Source organism: Cnephaeus nilssonii (genome assembly GCF_951640355.1).
Source record: "Cnephaeus nilssonii genome assembly, chromosome: 12".
Classification (NCBI taxonomy): domain Eukaryota; kingdom Metazoa; phylum Chordata; class Mammalia; order Chiroptera; family Vespertilionidae; genus Cnephaeus; species Cnephaeus nilssonii.
Genome location: NC_137083.1, coordinates 36,307,037 through 36,322,446, shown reverse-complemented (window position 1 = coordinate 36,322,446; position 15,410 = coordinate 36,307,037). Strand labels below are relative to the sequence as shown.

Sequence of the window (15,410 nt, the reverse complement as noted above, 5' to 3'; positions counted from 1 at the left end):
TGTAGAAAACTTGTAGACCTCCAATAATATGCTTGTGGCATTCAGTCCTCCATCCTTCCTCACCCTCACCTTGGGAATGTTGACTTGTAGACACACTGATTTCTCAGTTCAGTTAGCTGATGGGCGTGGTCTCTTTGGGCTGCCAGGAAAGAGCCCACAGTTCATTGTTTTGTCCTGTCTTTCTAGAGTAGCCTTGAGTGTGCATCCATTTTTGCTCTGTCTGATAGCATGGTACCTATCTCAGGCATAAATGACTCAGGCGGTAGTTGTTTTATGAGAAATTAAGATTGGAGAGAGTGGGGAATTTGGACGATAGAGATTCTGATATTTACAGTCATCAGCTTATTGTTACATTCCAGAATGTCAGAAATGTCTTATAAATATGTATATATAAATTTATAAAAATGTTTTGTTTTATAGTTTACATAGATCCTATAAACATGAGGAATTTTGCTCCCAATGATAGTTACATGAATTTATGAAAATAATTTCAGGCGGAGAATGTTCTCCTTCCTTAAGGAACCATACATTGCTTTGTCTAAAGCTCAAGTTTATTTGTTCTCATGTCTTTTGCTCAGTTATTTATGATTTATGACTAGTAAATAATTAATACAGGATGGGGCAAAAGTAGGTTTACAGTTGTTTATATGGAAAATACAATAATAAATAATACAAGAATAAGCTCTGTTTCACCTACTCACAACTATAAACCTATTTTTGCCCCACCCTGTATATTCATTTAACTATAAGTTCAGAGCTTCTTCTTTAAATTTAAAACAATATATATTTTTAGATTCTTACCCCTGTTGGGGAATTAGAAATAGAAACAAAATCTCCCAACCCAAGAATTCTTTTCACAAAAGTAGTAGAGAAAGAAAACACTTTTATTATTAAATACGCATTGATCCCGAGTGTGGTGTGCATCTCAGGCAGTCACTAAAGATTTCAGGGACAAAAGAATCTCATCCCCTTATATATCCAAGGTGATGCAACCGATTGCATACATGTTTTCAAAATAAACAGTAACTAGTCCTTAAATAAGAGGCTTGGCAACACCTTTTGCCACGCCTTATAGTTCATCCTAACTTTACCTGTTAACTGGGGAGACCATCTGTGTTAGATAATTGGCCTTATCCAGAGGAGAAATAAACTTCTCATTACTTTATGACAGTTTTGCAGCTTGGAAGGGGTACCCACCCAAATTAGGATCCTACCTTCCCACGTAAACCGGAAGATGGGGCACCATCCCCTCTCTTATGTTTACATTTCAAAGAAATGGCTCCCAGGTCCTAGTGAAAGACATTCTGGGTTGTAAATCTGATTTTAAGAACGCCCTATTTCGTTTTCAAAAGTATACGTACATATATGGACATATATGTATGTGTATATATATTCACACACATACATACATTTGAAAGGGAGAAAGTACTTTTAATGTTTCTAAAATAAATGCTCTAAGGAAAAGGAGGGGAGGAAAGTATTATTCTTTAAATAGGGATAATTAAGCCTCTTGTTTTTAATTTATATTTGCCCTTACTCTCACTTTCTCCTATAGTAGCAGGATTAATAGATAAATAGAAGTGACTTCAAATGCATTTATAATTTGGATGTAATTGCAATTTCGTTTTAATTGAATGTAAAATTTTTAATTTGTTCATTCTACATAAAAAAGTAGGATTTCTTAAACAGTAGATTAGCATTTTAATAGCTGCCTCGTGCCCCCCTGACTGCAGAGGAGTTCCGTCTGTGTGACTGGGGGATGCTCCTTCGTCCTTTCACCATCGCTGTGATCCCTTAGCATCAGATGCTGAGCTCCACTTTGTGCACCTGCTGTGCTCAATATTTGCTCTCAGAGGTGCGGTTTTACATGGTTACCTTGACCGGCCTGACTAGTGACTGCGGTGGTCACACACTTCGACCTTTCCTGACCAGTACATGTTATGTAGTCCTTGTTTCCTCTTAAAGGAAGGGTGCTCCCAACCTTTTAAACCCACCTCTGGGTTTAGATGAAAAGCATTAGCCGCCGAGCTGAGTATTGTTAGGAAAATTTACCCTTTTTCTTTCTTTCCTGCCCCTCCACTACCTTTGAGGGTTTTTTTGTTCTTACATATTGCTTTCTGCCAGTTTCTCAAACATGACTGTGTGGACTTGAGAACAACCTTTAACTAGCTCTTCCCTCTATGCTAGGTTGAAAGAATGCCAGTATTTAGAATGTTGGAACCATAACTGTGTAGCATTTGTAATGTTCCTACTAGGGCTCTGCATAGAAGTGAGAATTGAAAACTAGTTACATAAATTGCTAAGCTTTGAAAGCTTTTTTTTTTTTTTTCCGGCACTTCTGCCTCTAGGACATGTATTCCACAAAGAGTACTTGGGACTAGCAAGAAATTAAGTAGAAATTCAATTAACAAGAAAGCCATCCCCCTACTTTAATGTTAAACAGATGTCAGCATTTTTTTGAGCCATAAGCCTTTGACTAGATGCTCTTGCAAAGTAAGCACCAGTTATTTTAAGAGATATGCAGTGAATTAGAATTTAAGATAATGTTTAACACCAGGAAATTTTTGTTTCTTTTCTCATTAAGATTTTAAAAAAAATTATCTGTGTTATATGTAGTTTGACTGGTAATGATTATGTTGTCTACTATTTCTGATGTTTCTCCTTGAGTGGCTCTCAGACCCGACTAGCCTATCTCAGGTAGTAAGCCCTTCTCTAGCCGTTTGAATTGTTGAGTTGTTTCACTGACAGAATGGACCATGGGTGGCTGGCTGTTCAGTGAAGCTCACTGTGCCTATGGAATCCCTTTTGTGTATGGATCCTGGGATCTAGATGGTTCCATTATAGCGTGGCTCCTGCTGACTCAGATTACAGTGCCCTAGGAACCCACAAGGCCTTCTTGAAGATAGCCCTGCGGGGAACTGCCTAGGTGTGATACTTGGGTGGGCCTCTCGCATTAGAGAAATGTGTGAGCCATATGCTTACAATTGTGCTTTTTCACAGAACCAAGTACACTGTTGTTAATTAATAAATAATGAGTTGTTTATCTTGGAATTATTTTTATTGGCAGATGCCCAGAAAGATTCAAAGCTATCTGGAAATGAAGAATGCCCTCATTCTTTATTCAGCTCTTGCTTTTCTATTTAATGTACTGATATCTTGGGAAAATAATTTGAATATCAAATCACAAGTAAAATTTAAGCAATATTTCCTCCACAGAATTTCAAATAGGACATTTAACTGTGGCCTGTTCTCAGATTCCTCTGATAATTTAGTGTGTGTGTGTGTGTGTGTGTGTGTGTGTGTGTAGCTGGAGGGGGAAGAGGGTAAAGAGAAGGAAGCCCAGAAATGTGCCATCTAATTGTATCAGTCATAAATAGCTTAAATAAATTCAACTGCATTTCTGGTTGATTGTGTGTCTAACACAAGATAGCTGCTGAGAATTCAAACAGAAATAAGTGCAAAGTCAGAGGCAACAGGGATCCCATGGGGAGTGGGTCAGGAAAGGTTGATGGAGATAAGTGTGATGGCTGATAGAGGATCACCAGGGTGGCAAGAGGAAGTAGAGCAAATCATATTTTGTTAAGGGAAACTGTCTGAAGATTTGCGGCATGATCAGCAGTAGGTGTTCTTGGAACTATACGTTGTATTCAGTAATGCTGGGAGCATAAAGCACTGGAGGAATGGCTAGGAAAAATGGGAATATAGCCCAGATAATGAAAATCCTGAGCCCTATCTCAAATGGCAGTAAATATGTTCATGATATGTAGCTGTGGCCAAAGACAATGTGCAGCTAAACCAGCAATTTTCAGCCCTTTTCATCTCATGGCACACACAAACTAATTTCTAAAATTCTGCGGCACAACAAAAAATATATATTTTTGCCAATCTGACAAAAAATGGGTATAATTTTGATTTATTCATACTGGACAGCTATTGTGTTAGCTGTTGTCCTTTTTTTTTTTTTTTTTTTTGACAATTTAAGGAGATCCGGGCCTCTGACTAAATTTAAAAATTCTTGCAGTTCACCAGTGTGCTGGGGCACACCAGTTTAAAATCACAGCGCTAAACAATAGAATTGTAATATATTATTTATGTTCTATATGCAGATGTTCTCAGTATCTACCAATCAGGATGAACCTGACAAATAATTGATCTAATTTATGTAAAGATAGCAGCTACTGTTAAGTGTGAAGGATAAGAGAGCTCTACTTTATAAAGGCCATTTCATTAGTAACATTTTCACGTTACGATGGTATACTGGCAGGGACTCAGATTGTGTGAAGACCCTACATTAGTAGAGAGTGAAGGAGAGGTTTAGAATGGGCTAAGGAGCCCTTGTCACTTGGATGACAAGGAAGATAGAAAAACAGGGGGAGACTTTTCAGTCCTGCATAAGCCATTGCCTCCTGGTGCAACAAATCATGTTGGCGATGATAATGGTGGTGGAACATACGTTGCACGAGACGTGGCTATTTTAATGTATGATATTTTAAAATTACTTTTATGTGACTTCTTGGCATCACTGCCATCTACAGCCCAAAAGTCAAGGGTTAAATTATGATTATTGGCCAGGCAGTTAAAACATGTTTTAATGGGAAGCTCAAAATCTCGAATAAAACTTATTTTAATTTATAGATAGAAATTTTTAATGCTTTGGAGAATATATGTGGACAACAATAAAAGCATTTTTTTCAGTTAAGTTTTATTTATTGAATTTAAGTATTATGAAGTAATAAACAGATGGGACTTATTTTTGGGAACTTGTCTATGTGTTTAGAAAATAACAAAGATAGTTTTGATATAAAATAAAATTCCACCGTAAGAGACAGAAGGAGAAAGAAAAACAAAGTGTGTGTGTGTGTTGGAAGTTGGATATACATCTGATGAAGTTAGAAATGCCTTATTCTGTATAATTTTACCTTTTTTAGGTGCTGGTGAATCTGGGAAAAGTACAATTGTGAAGCAAATGAAGTAAGTAGATTTAAAACATTAAATTAGTATTTTTATGTTAAAATGTACCCTTCCATCAGAGGAAGTAAGTGTTTTCTTTCTCCCTTTGTCTCATTAGAATTATCCATGAGGCTGGCTATTCGGAAGAAGAATGTAAACAGTACAAAGCAGTGGTCTACAGTAACACCATTCAGTCCATTATTGCTATCATCAGAGCCATGGGGAGGTTGAAGATAGACTTCGGTGACTCAGCTCGGGCGGTAAGTTATTAAATTCTTCGGGGCAGGCCTGATGAGTATAAAGAATAATAACTTGCATAATACCATACCACAAAACAGATTTATCAGGTATCTCAGGACCATTTTATAAAAGAAATCAAAGGATGGTGAGTGAAGTCAGAAGCTTTAGAAGTGAATGAAATAAGAATACACAGAGTGTGTAATCTTCCCTGTATAGCTAGAATATTCTCCTTATCCATCAGAAGATTTGGACAATTTAATAACTGTTGCAGTGTTTTCTATATATCATGTGATATTGGGTTCCTCCCTATCTCCATAACAAATTTTAGTCATTACTGCTGAGTTTAGTAAACTGCCTACACTGGCATTCTTCTAAATTTGTTTTTATAATTTGGAATGCTGAAATGATCTAATTATTTGTATTCATGCCCAGACTAAAAAGCAATCTAATCTCTTATAATGAAAACAGAATAAAAGCTTGCATGTCTTTAGAATAGGAAAATAACTGGCTATGAGGAAACATATATCAGAATGTCAGAGCTACAGACAAGGACCTTAGGAGACAAGTTTCATTTTTTGCGTATAGTTTTTTTCTTCATTGATATATATTTTTAATAACTGGTATAAAACTTGACCTTCCTAGAAAACATAAATTGAATCTTCAGCTTAATTTTTATTTTTTTTTGTATAAAGTAGATGTATTATTATTGCTGTGACTACAGTTTTATAATTCCTTTGTATTTTTATGTATTCAAATGTGTGTATGCCACCTCTTTACTAATAAATAGTATGAAGATTTTTTTGTATAGAGGCTATTCATACTTAATAGGGAAAAAATGAATGAAGGCAACCTTAGAAAATATACATTAGATAAATCTATAAAATCGGTGTTGTGTTTTTTTTGTTACCCTAACATTTCTTTATACGTTACTAGGCCATATTAATTTTCTAATCATCTCCTTTTAAACAAAAATTTAAAAGCTTAGTGTAATGAATTAATATTTTCAAGTAGATTTCAAGATTGTTTTTAATAATAATTCATAACTTTCTTCTAAATTGTCATTTCTGAAACAAGATTGGATCATATCCAGACATTTTTTGCTTTATCTACTGTCCATTGAGTCTGTAACTTTTATCAAATGCTTTTTGAGCTCTTAGTCTTACACAGAAGGGAACCACCCTTAGATAAAAGTCAAGAATTTATATAAATTGTACATTACACTAATTCTGATTATGGTAATTTAAAACTTTTATCAAATTCTCATATAGAGTATTCTGCATTCATATCTTACATGTGATTAGAGAGCAAGGTTTTGTGGCCTCCAGGAAGTAATGAAAGTTCAATGCAAGCAGTTGTTATGAAGTCTTTTTATGTCTTATTTTTCTCTCAAAGAATGTTGCCATTTCCTGCCTTTTTAGAAGAAAAAACAATATAACTTGGACTTTGTTTCAGGACTGACTGAGAGTAACTGCTCTCACCACTCCTTTTGGACTCTAGTTGTACCCTAGTCACTGTTCACCTTCAGCCTGCTCTGTTTACGATAGCTATTGTTAACCACTTCATGCAAATGTGTTCATTCTTCCAGTTTGTTTTGATGAGTTCACTCTGTCTTCTGTTGACTTGCTTCAACACAAGCTTACACATAACTGCGAGGCTTTTGGAAGTGTGTTAAGAAATACAGAGATGAATTAAACATGGCCTGGGCCTGAGGAAGGGACCTTGGAGCTTGGTAATGAAACGTGTGAAAATTTTCTAGACAAAAATAGGGAAAGAGCATTTTATAAAATAAGAAACAATATATTCAAAGCATGAATATATTTCTATTTCTAAAAAATTAATTCCTGGAAGTATCATCGTTGAGTTGAAGGATAACTAGATTTTTAATTTTGATAAGTACCACAGATTTGCTTTTAGTAGAAAAGCAACGTGAATAGTCTTTTCTAGAAATTGTGCATCAGTGTCTACCACAGTCTGGCCAATTTAGATATTATCAGCATTTTAATTTTTAGTATCTCATGAGTGAAAAGTATTTCTCTTTTTCTTTTTTAGTTTTTGTTTTCCCGATTTTTAGTGAGGTGAGAAAACTTTTTTTTTTCCATGCACTCCTCTTAATGTTCTTCACTCAATTCTGTTAAATTACTTGTTCTACTCACATTGTGTCTCTTGAAATATCAAGGATATTAACCCTTTTTATATTTTGCAGATATTTTTCTCAATATATTTATTTTCCTTTTTTAAATAGTATTTTTCTTATTACAGAACTCTTAATTTTGTTTTTGCAATTGATTCTGACTTCTATGTTGTGTCTTGTTAGACAAATATTCTTCAACTTAAAATTACTTTAAAACTACTCTTATTTTTCTAGAATGTTCAGTTTTATTTCTTTAGATTTATATCTTCACCCACCTGGAAATGTGAGATTGTACCATCTAAGTGTATTTTATAATCTGATCATCTCTTGCCTTATAACCATTTATTAAATACTCCATTTCTTAGTGACTTGAAAATGTGACCATTCGCATCAAATTATCTGTGTTTCTGGGCTGCATTCTTTTTTCCCACTGATATATTGTTTTCTTTCTTAGGTCAGTCACTTATTAAATTTTTTAACCTCTATGAGATTATTTCATTATAATAAGATGGAAATAATAATAACATCTACTTCGGAAGGTAGTGAACAGTAATGACATAATGAACATCAAATGTTTACCACATGCTTTGGTCATAATAGATACTCAATAGATGTTTGCTGCTGCTATTGTGATTATTTATAATTATTATACCACTATTATTATTCTTGTCAGAATCACATTATTTTAGTCTCTGTTGCTTCATAGGATTGGTATTTGGTAGGTTAAGAGCATGCATCCCATTGTTGTTCTTTTACCAAAATACTAAGGTTATTATGTGTCTCTGAACTTGAGAATCTGCTTCCCCACATCCCTGTTGAGACAAAAGAAACAAAAAGCCTGTTGGTATCTTGTTTAGAATTACATCTTAATATGTAGGTTAATTGGGTGAAAATTGCCTAAGAAGAATGAACATTTTAAGAGATGATGACTTATTTGCTGTGGTTTGCTTCATTTTTGGCAACTACTAGATTTGCAAAGCATATTACACATTAGTTATTTAAAATGAGAGGAAACAAAATTGTTTTTAAGGGTGACTTAGAGCAATCAAATTTTGTACCTAATATCCTTTCAAAACTCTCTCAGAATTCGTGTATTCAGTCTCTGGATGATAATGTATTGATAAATTAGATTCTTCTAGTAGTGTGAAGCTAGGGAAGCATTATGTATGGGCATATTAGCATGTCCAAGACACTGCATTGCTTAAACCAGTGTGGCTCTAAGTGGCCCATGGACCAGTTTCTGTCCACAAGCACAGGATGAGTACAGAATTAAGAGTCAGCATTTAGACAGATTTCTAAGCATTGGTAAAGTAACTAACTTATATATTAACTCTGATAGTTTAAGAAAATGGGTTTATATAGTACTTTGTCATTTAAATTTTATTTTTCTAATAGTGTTAGTTCTGAAATAGTTTGGAAATAAAAACAAATCAAAACACAGACCGGCCTTCATCACAGATAGTTTGACAAGTACTTAAGTCAGAATAACTTGGGCTATAAGGAGCTGAAAACTTTGCCTTGAGTTGACTTAAACAAGCTCCCATTCTCCCTAATGCCTCAGCTTGCTCTTGCCCAATGGCTACTTCTCTGTTCCTCTCATTTGTAAATAATTTCTTTAGTTAGTTTTTGTCTGTCTGCCAGGTTGCCAGGTTTTGCAGATTGCTTTTAAGAAAGGTTGTACCAATTTGCCTTCCTAGCAGCAGTTTAGGACAAGACCTTTTCTTAGCACTCTAAGTAGTAAAAATTTATGAGTGTTACACTGAAAAATTACTGGGTAATTTATTAAATTTTCTTTCAATTTCATTTACAGTTTCAATTTTTAGTACAATTTTATGGTTTTATTATCTTTATTGACTATTTTTTAAGGGCTTAAAGCATTTAATTTTTTAAAAATCCTTATTGTTGAAAGTATTACTGATTTTATCCCTTATTCATTTACTTATTGCAGTCTTGGTGTTTCCGTTATCTGCTTGTTTGTATGGACATTTGTATTAACCCTTTGCCCACTAATATATAGTATATTCTCTCCCATTTTGCTTGCCTTAATCTATGGTTTTTATTTTTTAAATCTTTCCTTATTATTTCTTCCATTATGTTTACATTTAGAAAAATCTTTAAACCAAATAGATTTTCATGCTATTTTAAAAGTATTTTAGGGGAGTCAATTTTAACTTTGCTTTTTGTGTTTGTTCTTTAATGCCTCTGAAACTCATTTGGTTATATGTATGGAGTAAGGGTTGACATTACTATTTTCTTCAGATGGCTATCTTAATTATTTATTAATTTTTTTGAAAAGTCATATTCTTTCCTACTAATTTACCTTGCCAACTATCATAGAGTAAGTTCAGATTTAGGATTCTTTATCCTGTTGAACTACATTAACACCATTGTTATACACATTGCAGGCTTTTCATATCTGATCATTTTAGCCCACTCTCCCCAGTATTTTTCAAAATGTTCCTAGTTATTTTTACTTGTTATTTTTCCAAGGGAGTCTTTGGTTTTGCCTTCTGGCTTATGTTTGAGAACTAAGATTATATAGGATTATATTGTTTTTGATTTTGAGAAATATTGATTGATGTATATAGCAAAGGGATGTTAACCTTCATTGGAAATGTAATATGTGCCTCCAGCACACTCTTTTTCTATTTCCCCCAATTCATGGATCGATTATCATATTTCCATATCTCTTTTAGCAAAAGGTTCTATTGTCCATATAAAGAACACTTCAACATTTTTTATTTTATTAACTTGAAAATAAAAAATTATAAGATGCATAGAAGTTGTATTTGAATAACACATTTATTGTAATCTCCCTTTCTGACACAATGAAGCGCATGCTCACTTCAGTTGAGTAAGAATTTTTGCCATTGCTGTTCCGTTAAAATTAACTTAGATTATTTTAATTTTAGGCTTTTCACCCCTTTTAAGCGGTGCTCTAGGAAAAAAAGAAAAATAACTTCCTTTCCTATCATTTTTTTTATTTCCCTTTATTTTTTTTTTATTTTTTTAAATAAATATTTATTGTTCAGATTATTACAGATGTTCCTCTTTTTTCTCCCCATAGCTACCCTCCACCTGATTCCCCCACACCATGCCCTTACCCCCCACCACTGTCCTCATCCATAGGTGTAAGTTTTTGTCCAATCTCTTCCCGCACCCCTCACGCCCCCTTTCCCCCAAGAATTGTCAGTCCACTTTCTTTCTATGCCCCTGATTCTATTATATTTACCAGTTTATTCTGTTCCTCAGATTTTTTTTAATGACTTGATTTTTAGATTCACTTGTTGATAGATATGTATTTGTTGTCACTTTGTTGTTCATAATTTTTGTATTTACCTTTTTCTTCTTCTTCCTCTTCTTAAAGAATACTCTTCAGCATTTCATATAATCCTGGTTTGGTGGTGATGAACTCTTTTACCTTTTTCTTGTCTGTGAAGCTCTTTATCTGTCCTTCAATTCTGAATGATAGCTTTGCTGAGTAGAGTAATCTTGGTTGTAGGTTCTTGCAGTTCATCACTTTGAATATTTCTTGCCACTCCCTTCTGGCCTGCATAGTTTCTGTTGAGAAATCAGCTGACAGTCGTAGGGGTACTCCCTTGTAGGTAACTAACTGTTTTTCTCTTGCTGCTTTCAAGATTCTCTCCTTGTCTTTTGCCCTTGGTATTTTAATTATGATGTGTCTTGGTGTGGTCCTCTTTGGATTCCTTTTGTTTGGGGTTCTCTGCGCTTCCTGGACTTGTAAGTCTATTTCTTTCACCAGGTAGGGAAAGTTTTCTGTCATTATTTCTTCAAATAGGTTTTCAATGTCTTGCTCTCTCTCTTCTCTGGCACCCCCATAATTCTGATATTGGTATGCTTGAAGTTGTTCCAGAGGCTCCTTACGCTATCTTCATATTTTTTTATTATTTTTTCTTTTTGTTTTTCTGTTTGGGTGTTTTTTGCTTCATCATATTTCAAATCTTTGGTTTGATTCTTGGGGTCCTCTAGTCTACTGTTGGATTTCTGTATATTCTTTATTTCAGACAGTGTATACTTAATTTCTGACTGGTCCTTTTCCATTTTTTTGGCATTCTCATTAAGATCATTGAAGGTCTCACTAAGTTCCTCGGAGGTCTCACTAAGTTTCTTGGCGGTTTCTAGAAGATTCTTGAGTAACCTTCTAACTGTGATTTTGAACTCTATATCCATTAGTTTGTTTTCCTCCATTCCTTTCATTTGTGACATGTTTCTTTGTCTCCGCATTTTGGCTGCTTCACTGTGTTGATGGAGTGGCTTTGTGTGGTAGGTGATCTATAGGGCCCAGTGGCTCAGCCTCCCAATCACCTGAGGTAGACATTCTTGATGCATCCCTTTGTGGGCTGGGTGCACAGTCTTGTTGCATGTAGTTAAGCCTTGATTGCTGTTGGTACACTGGGAGGAATTGAGCTTCAGGCCAATTGGCTTTGAGGATCAGCTGTGTCTATAATGGAAGAACTGCTGTGCTGGAGACACGCTTATGGGGCAGGACCTGCTTCAGTGGGGCTTTGGTGCTCACTGAGTCTGCCTCTTGAGTGTGTCGCTTATGGATGTGAAGAGTTGAAATCTGATGTCGTCTCACACTGACCACTAGGTACACTGGCTCCTGGATCTCCAAGGAGGTGCAAGTCAGCTCCTGTCTGAGGCCACCCAGCAGGAGCTACAGCAAGATCTGCAGATTTCTCCTTTTTGCTTGGGGTCTGGAAAATTTGGAGCTGACCCAGCTGCAGTTTGTTAGGTTAAGCTGCGATAGGGCAGGCCATTCATATGCAAAAGCCGCTGCACAGAGTTTGGGTAGGTTTATAAATTGGGTGGGGTGGGGTCTAGGGAATCACTAGGGAGTGGCAAACAGCAATGGCTGCCAGTCAGCCCTGTCTTCATCCCCGCGTTTCCGCGTCCCTGCGTCCCACACCCCAGCGCAGTAAGCAATGATTCCTGCGTGCATCTCTGCGAGAAAGCTACCCTCACTTTCTGACCCCATGCCAGACAGTCCAGCTTCTCCCTGTAGGAGTCTGGGTCCCCAGAGTCTCGCCGGAAACTGGAGTTCAGAGCAGTCGGGAGCTTGTGTCTCCCTCCGGATTGAAAAAGACAACCGCGTCCTCAGTTGCCAGCCCTCTCTGCGTGCACCTCTGTACCTCTGCTTTTCCATGGCTCTGCACGTCCTACACAGTCTCAATGCGCTTTTTTCTTCTAGTTGTAGAACTTCCACTCAGTCAGCTTTCCCATCGTTCTGGGTGATAATCGTTTTGTCTTTTAATTGTAGTTTTGGTGTGGTTGTGAGAGGCAGCACGTACAGGTGTATACCTTATGCCGCCATCTTGGTTTCTCCTTTCCTGTCATTTTTACTTTGATTACATTTGCATTTTTAGAGAAAAATGTTTTACATTTATGTATTTCTTATTCAGAGCAATTCTTTAAAGTCTGGGATTGCTACCATGAAATGGTGACCCCATTCAAGTTCTCAGGATTTCCTTAGGGGCACACTAACTCTGATGGAAGCCGTATAGCCATCTTCAAATTGCAGGAGTTGTTATGTGTTATAGAGTTGTGGTGTATTAAATATATGAATAGTTTTCAGATGTGCTGTCCAGGATTGTTGGCAAAGTTATTAATGAAATGATTGAGTTCAACCATTAAATCTAAAGATTTCCATACATACCTATATCAATCATTACATCAGTATATTGTAAGACTTTATCATATTTTTTAGTTTGTATTGTAGAAGTGCTTTCTGGTATTTTCTCCTTAAACTCTTAATCTCATTAATAAATCTGTCTGCTCTATCACAGTAAAGAATCATTTAGCCTGTGTATAAAAATTGCAATCTCATTCCTCGCCTTTGTTTTAGGTAGCTTTGATTATAAAAAGTGTTCTTCTTATGGAATTGAAATCTGGTTATCTTCTACCCTAAGAATTCTCCTTTTTCTGCACTGTTTCCAAATACAAAATTGGCTCTTTCTTACCTTTAATGACCCTTACTTAATATGTCAGAGGACAGCCACCATGATCCCTCAAAATCTCCCTTCCCCATCCTGGACAGATTCTTCTGAGTTCTCATAGAGTGGCTGCCAGCTTCAAATAAAATGTGCTCTCACTCAATAAATGCAGCATGTCAAGTGTTCCCTGACCACCAGTGGGGAATGGGGCCATGTCATGTCTCTTGACACACTAGCATTTTAGTTCTTTTGCTGAGTTATCAAAGCATGCAGTTACATGAACTGGAACTTACAGTTTCTAAACCATCTTATTTTCATTTAGTTCTGAAAACAGTAACTTGGCTATAATCCAAAGAATTGTCTTGCTACTTACAGTTGCCTGGCAAATAACACTTCTTTTTAACATCACAAATGAGTTCCTGTTAAAAGCTCCACCAACCTGTGGCCCTTCTGACTAAATTCCAGTCTTTACTTCAATAGTCCCTATCCTTTTCCACCCTATGTCACACTGTTTGGGTACATGCTACTCTTGTTTATAAATATTTCTGAGTAACATTAATTTACCCGAATCTTGAGAAACATCATTCCATGGCAACATAGGATCATTGTCATTATTTTGCTATTTTTAATTTATCCTGTCTTAGGCCATGGCTATTTACTCATTGTTGACTGACTAATATGTGTAATTGGGTGACTAATTATCTGTGGAACTTTAAATAAGTTGTTTAACCTCTCTATGTCTTGAGTTCTTTTTATACAAAACCAAAAAATATGTAGAATAATTTCTAAAGTACCTTCCTGCTTAAATTTATCACCTCATCTCCAGATAGCTGAATGCCCTGCTAATGACATGGAAATGAATAATTCCAATTATTTTTTCAAGGGAAAGAGACTATTTTACATTTGATGAGGAAGAGACATTTTTGAATGTCACAGAGAGTACAGTTCATAAATATAGCTTCCAAATTTTCTCATGTCTTTTCTTCAGTCTTCTTCCTAGAAAGTGTGAAGAGAATGTGATTTTATAACCCATATTAAAAGATATTGGTCTTTTCTCTTAAGACATTTTATTGCAATTTAATAAATATGTCATAATGAAAACTCATTTAAAAAACTCACTAAGTAAAAAGTACTTTTTCTAAAATGGATGGTGAACATTGTTTGATGTTTAATAAAAGTGACAAAATTTAGAAATTTCTCATATATATGTAGGTAATTATTAGGAAAAATGAATAATTGTTTACTGGAATTAGTGCTAAGAATTACTTGAAACCATGTTATGTTGGGGTGTATTAAGGATATTTTACATGTGTTACTTGCTTGCATGCATTTCTCTTGTGATTTACTAAAAAGGGAAACATATGCTGACTAATATGTTCCCATGCTGAGAGACTTAATTATTTTTCATGATGGCTCCATCTGAAAATGCTTCACAAATTGGCAGCAGAATGAATTTATATTGATAGCTAGTACTCTCTGCTAGTCTGTGTCACCAAACGCTTCTCTTCTGTACACCTTGTCATAATGTGTACCATCACTTAATAAACATCTACTACAGTACTTTGAAAAAAATGCCCATTGAGAAAAGTAGGGATTATCCATCCAGCTAACATCAAGCTACAAGTCTCAGGCTAAGGAGAATCTCTGTGAAGATAGCAGCTTCCCATCTCCCCCATTTTTGGTGAACTATGTTAAAACCTAAAGACTAGTGTTGTGTTATCCAGCACTGTAACTACAACCCACACGTGGCTATTGAGTATCTGAAAAGTGTCTAGTCTGAATTGAGATGCGCTGTCTGTATAAAATAAACAGATTTTGAAGACTAGACATATATTTAAAAAAAGACTGTGAAATGTCTTGACAGCATGTTGAAGTGATATTTTATATATAGTTTAAATAAAATATATTGACAAGTTAATTTCACCTTTATCACATTTTGAAATCTTAGAATTTTATGAGCAGCTCAAGTTAGTTTTTTTGTTTGTTTTTTTTGTTGTTTTTTTTTTGGATTGCACTGGCCTCTGGTGCTTGATTACCTGTGGATAAAGAATAACGGTACACATTTATAATCTTAGAACCTAAGGAAGTTTAATTAACTTTACATATAGTATTCCTTTATTTAAATTTTTTCCATG

General features: G+C 35.4%; 1 protein-coding gene across 1 annotated transcript in view; it reads left to right on the top strand.

Moving 5' to 3' along the window:
• Positions 1 to 15,410, top strand: part of GNAI1 (G protein subunit alpha i1) — an 80,278-nt gene that overhangs the window by 47,503 nt on the left and 17,365 nt on the right. The window contains exons 2-3 of the mRNA XM_079785393.1: positions 4,929 to 4,971; positions 5,069 to 5,210. Coding sequence (XP_079641519.1) covers positions 4,929 to 4,971; positions 5,069 to 5,210 — 185 coding nt within the window. The remainder of the gene's footprint in view (positions 1 to 4,928; positions 4,972 to 5,068; positions 5,211 to 15,410) is intronic.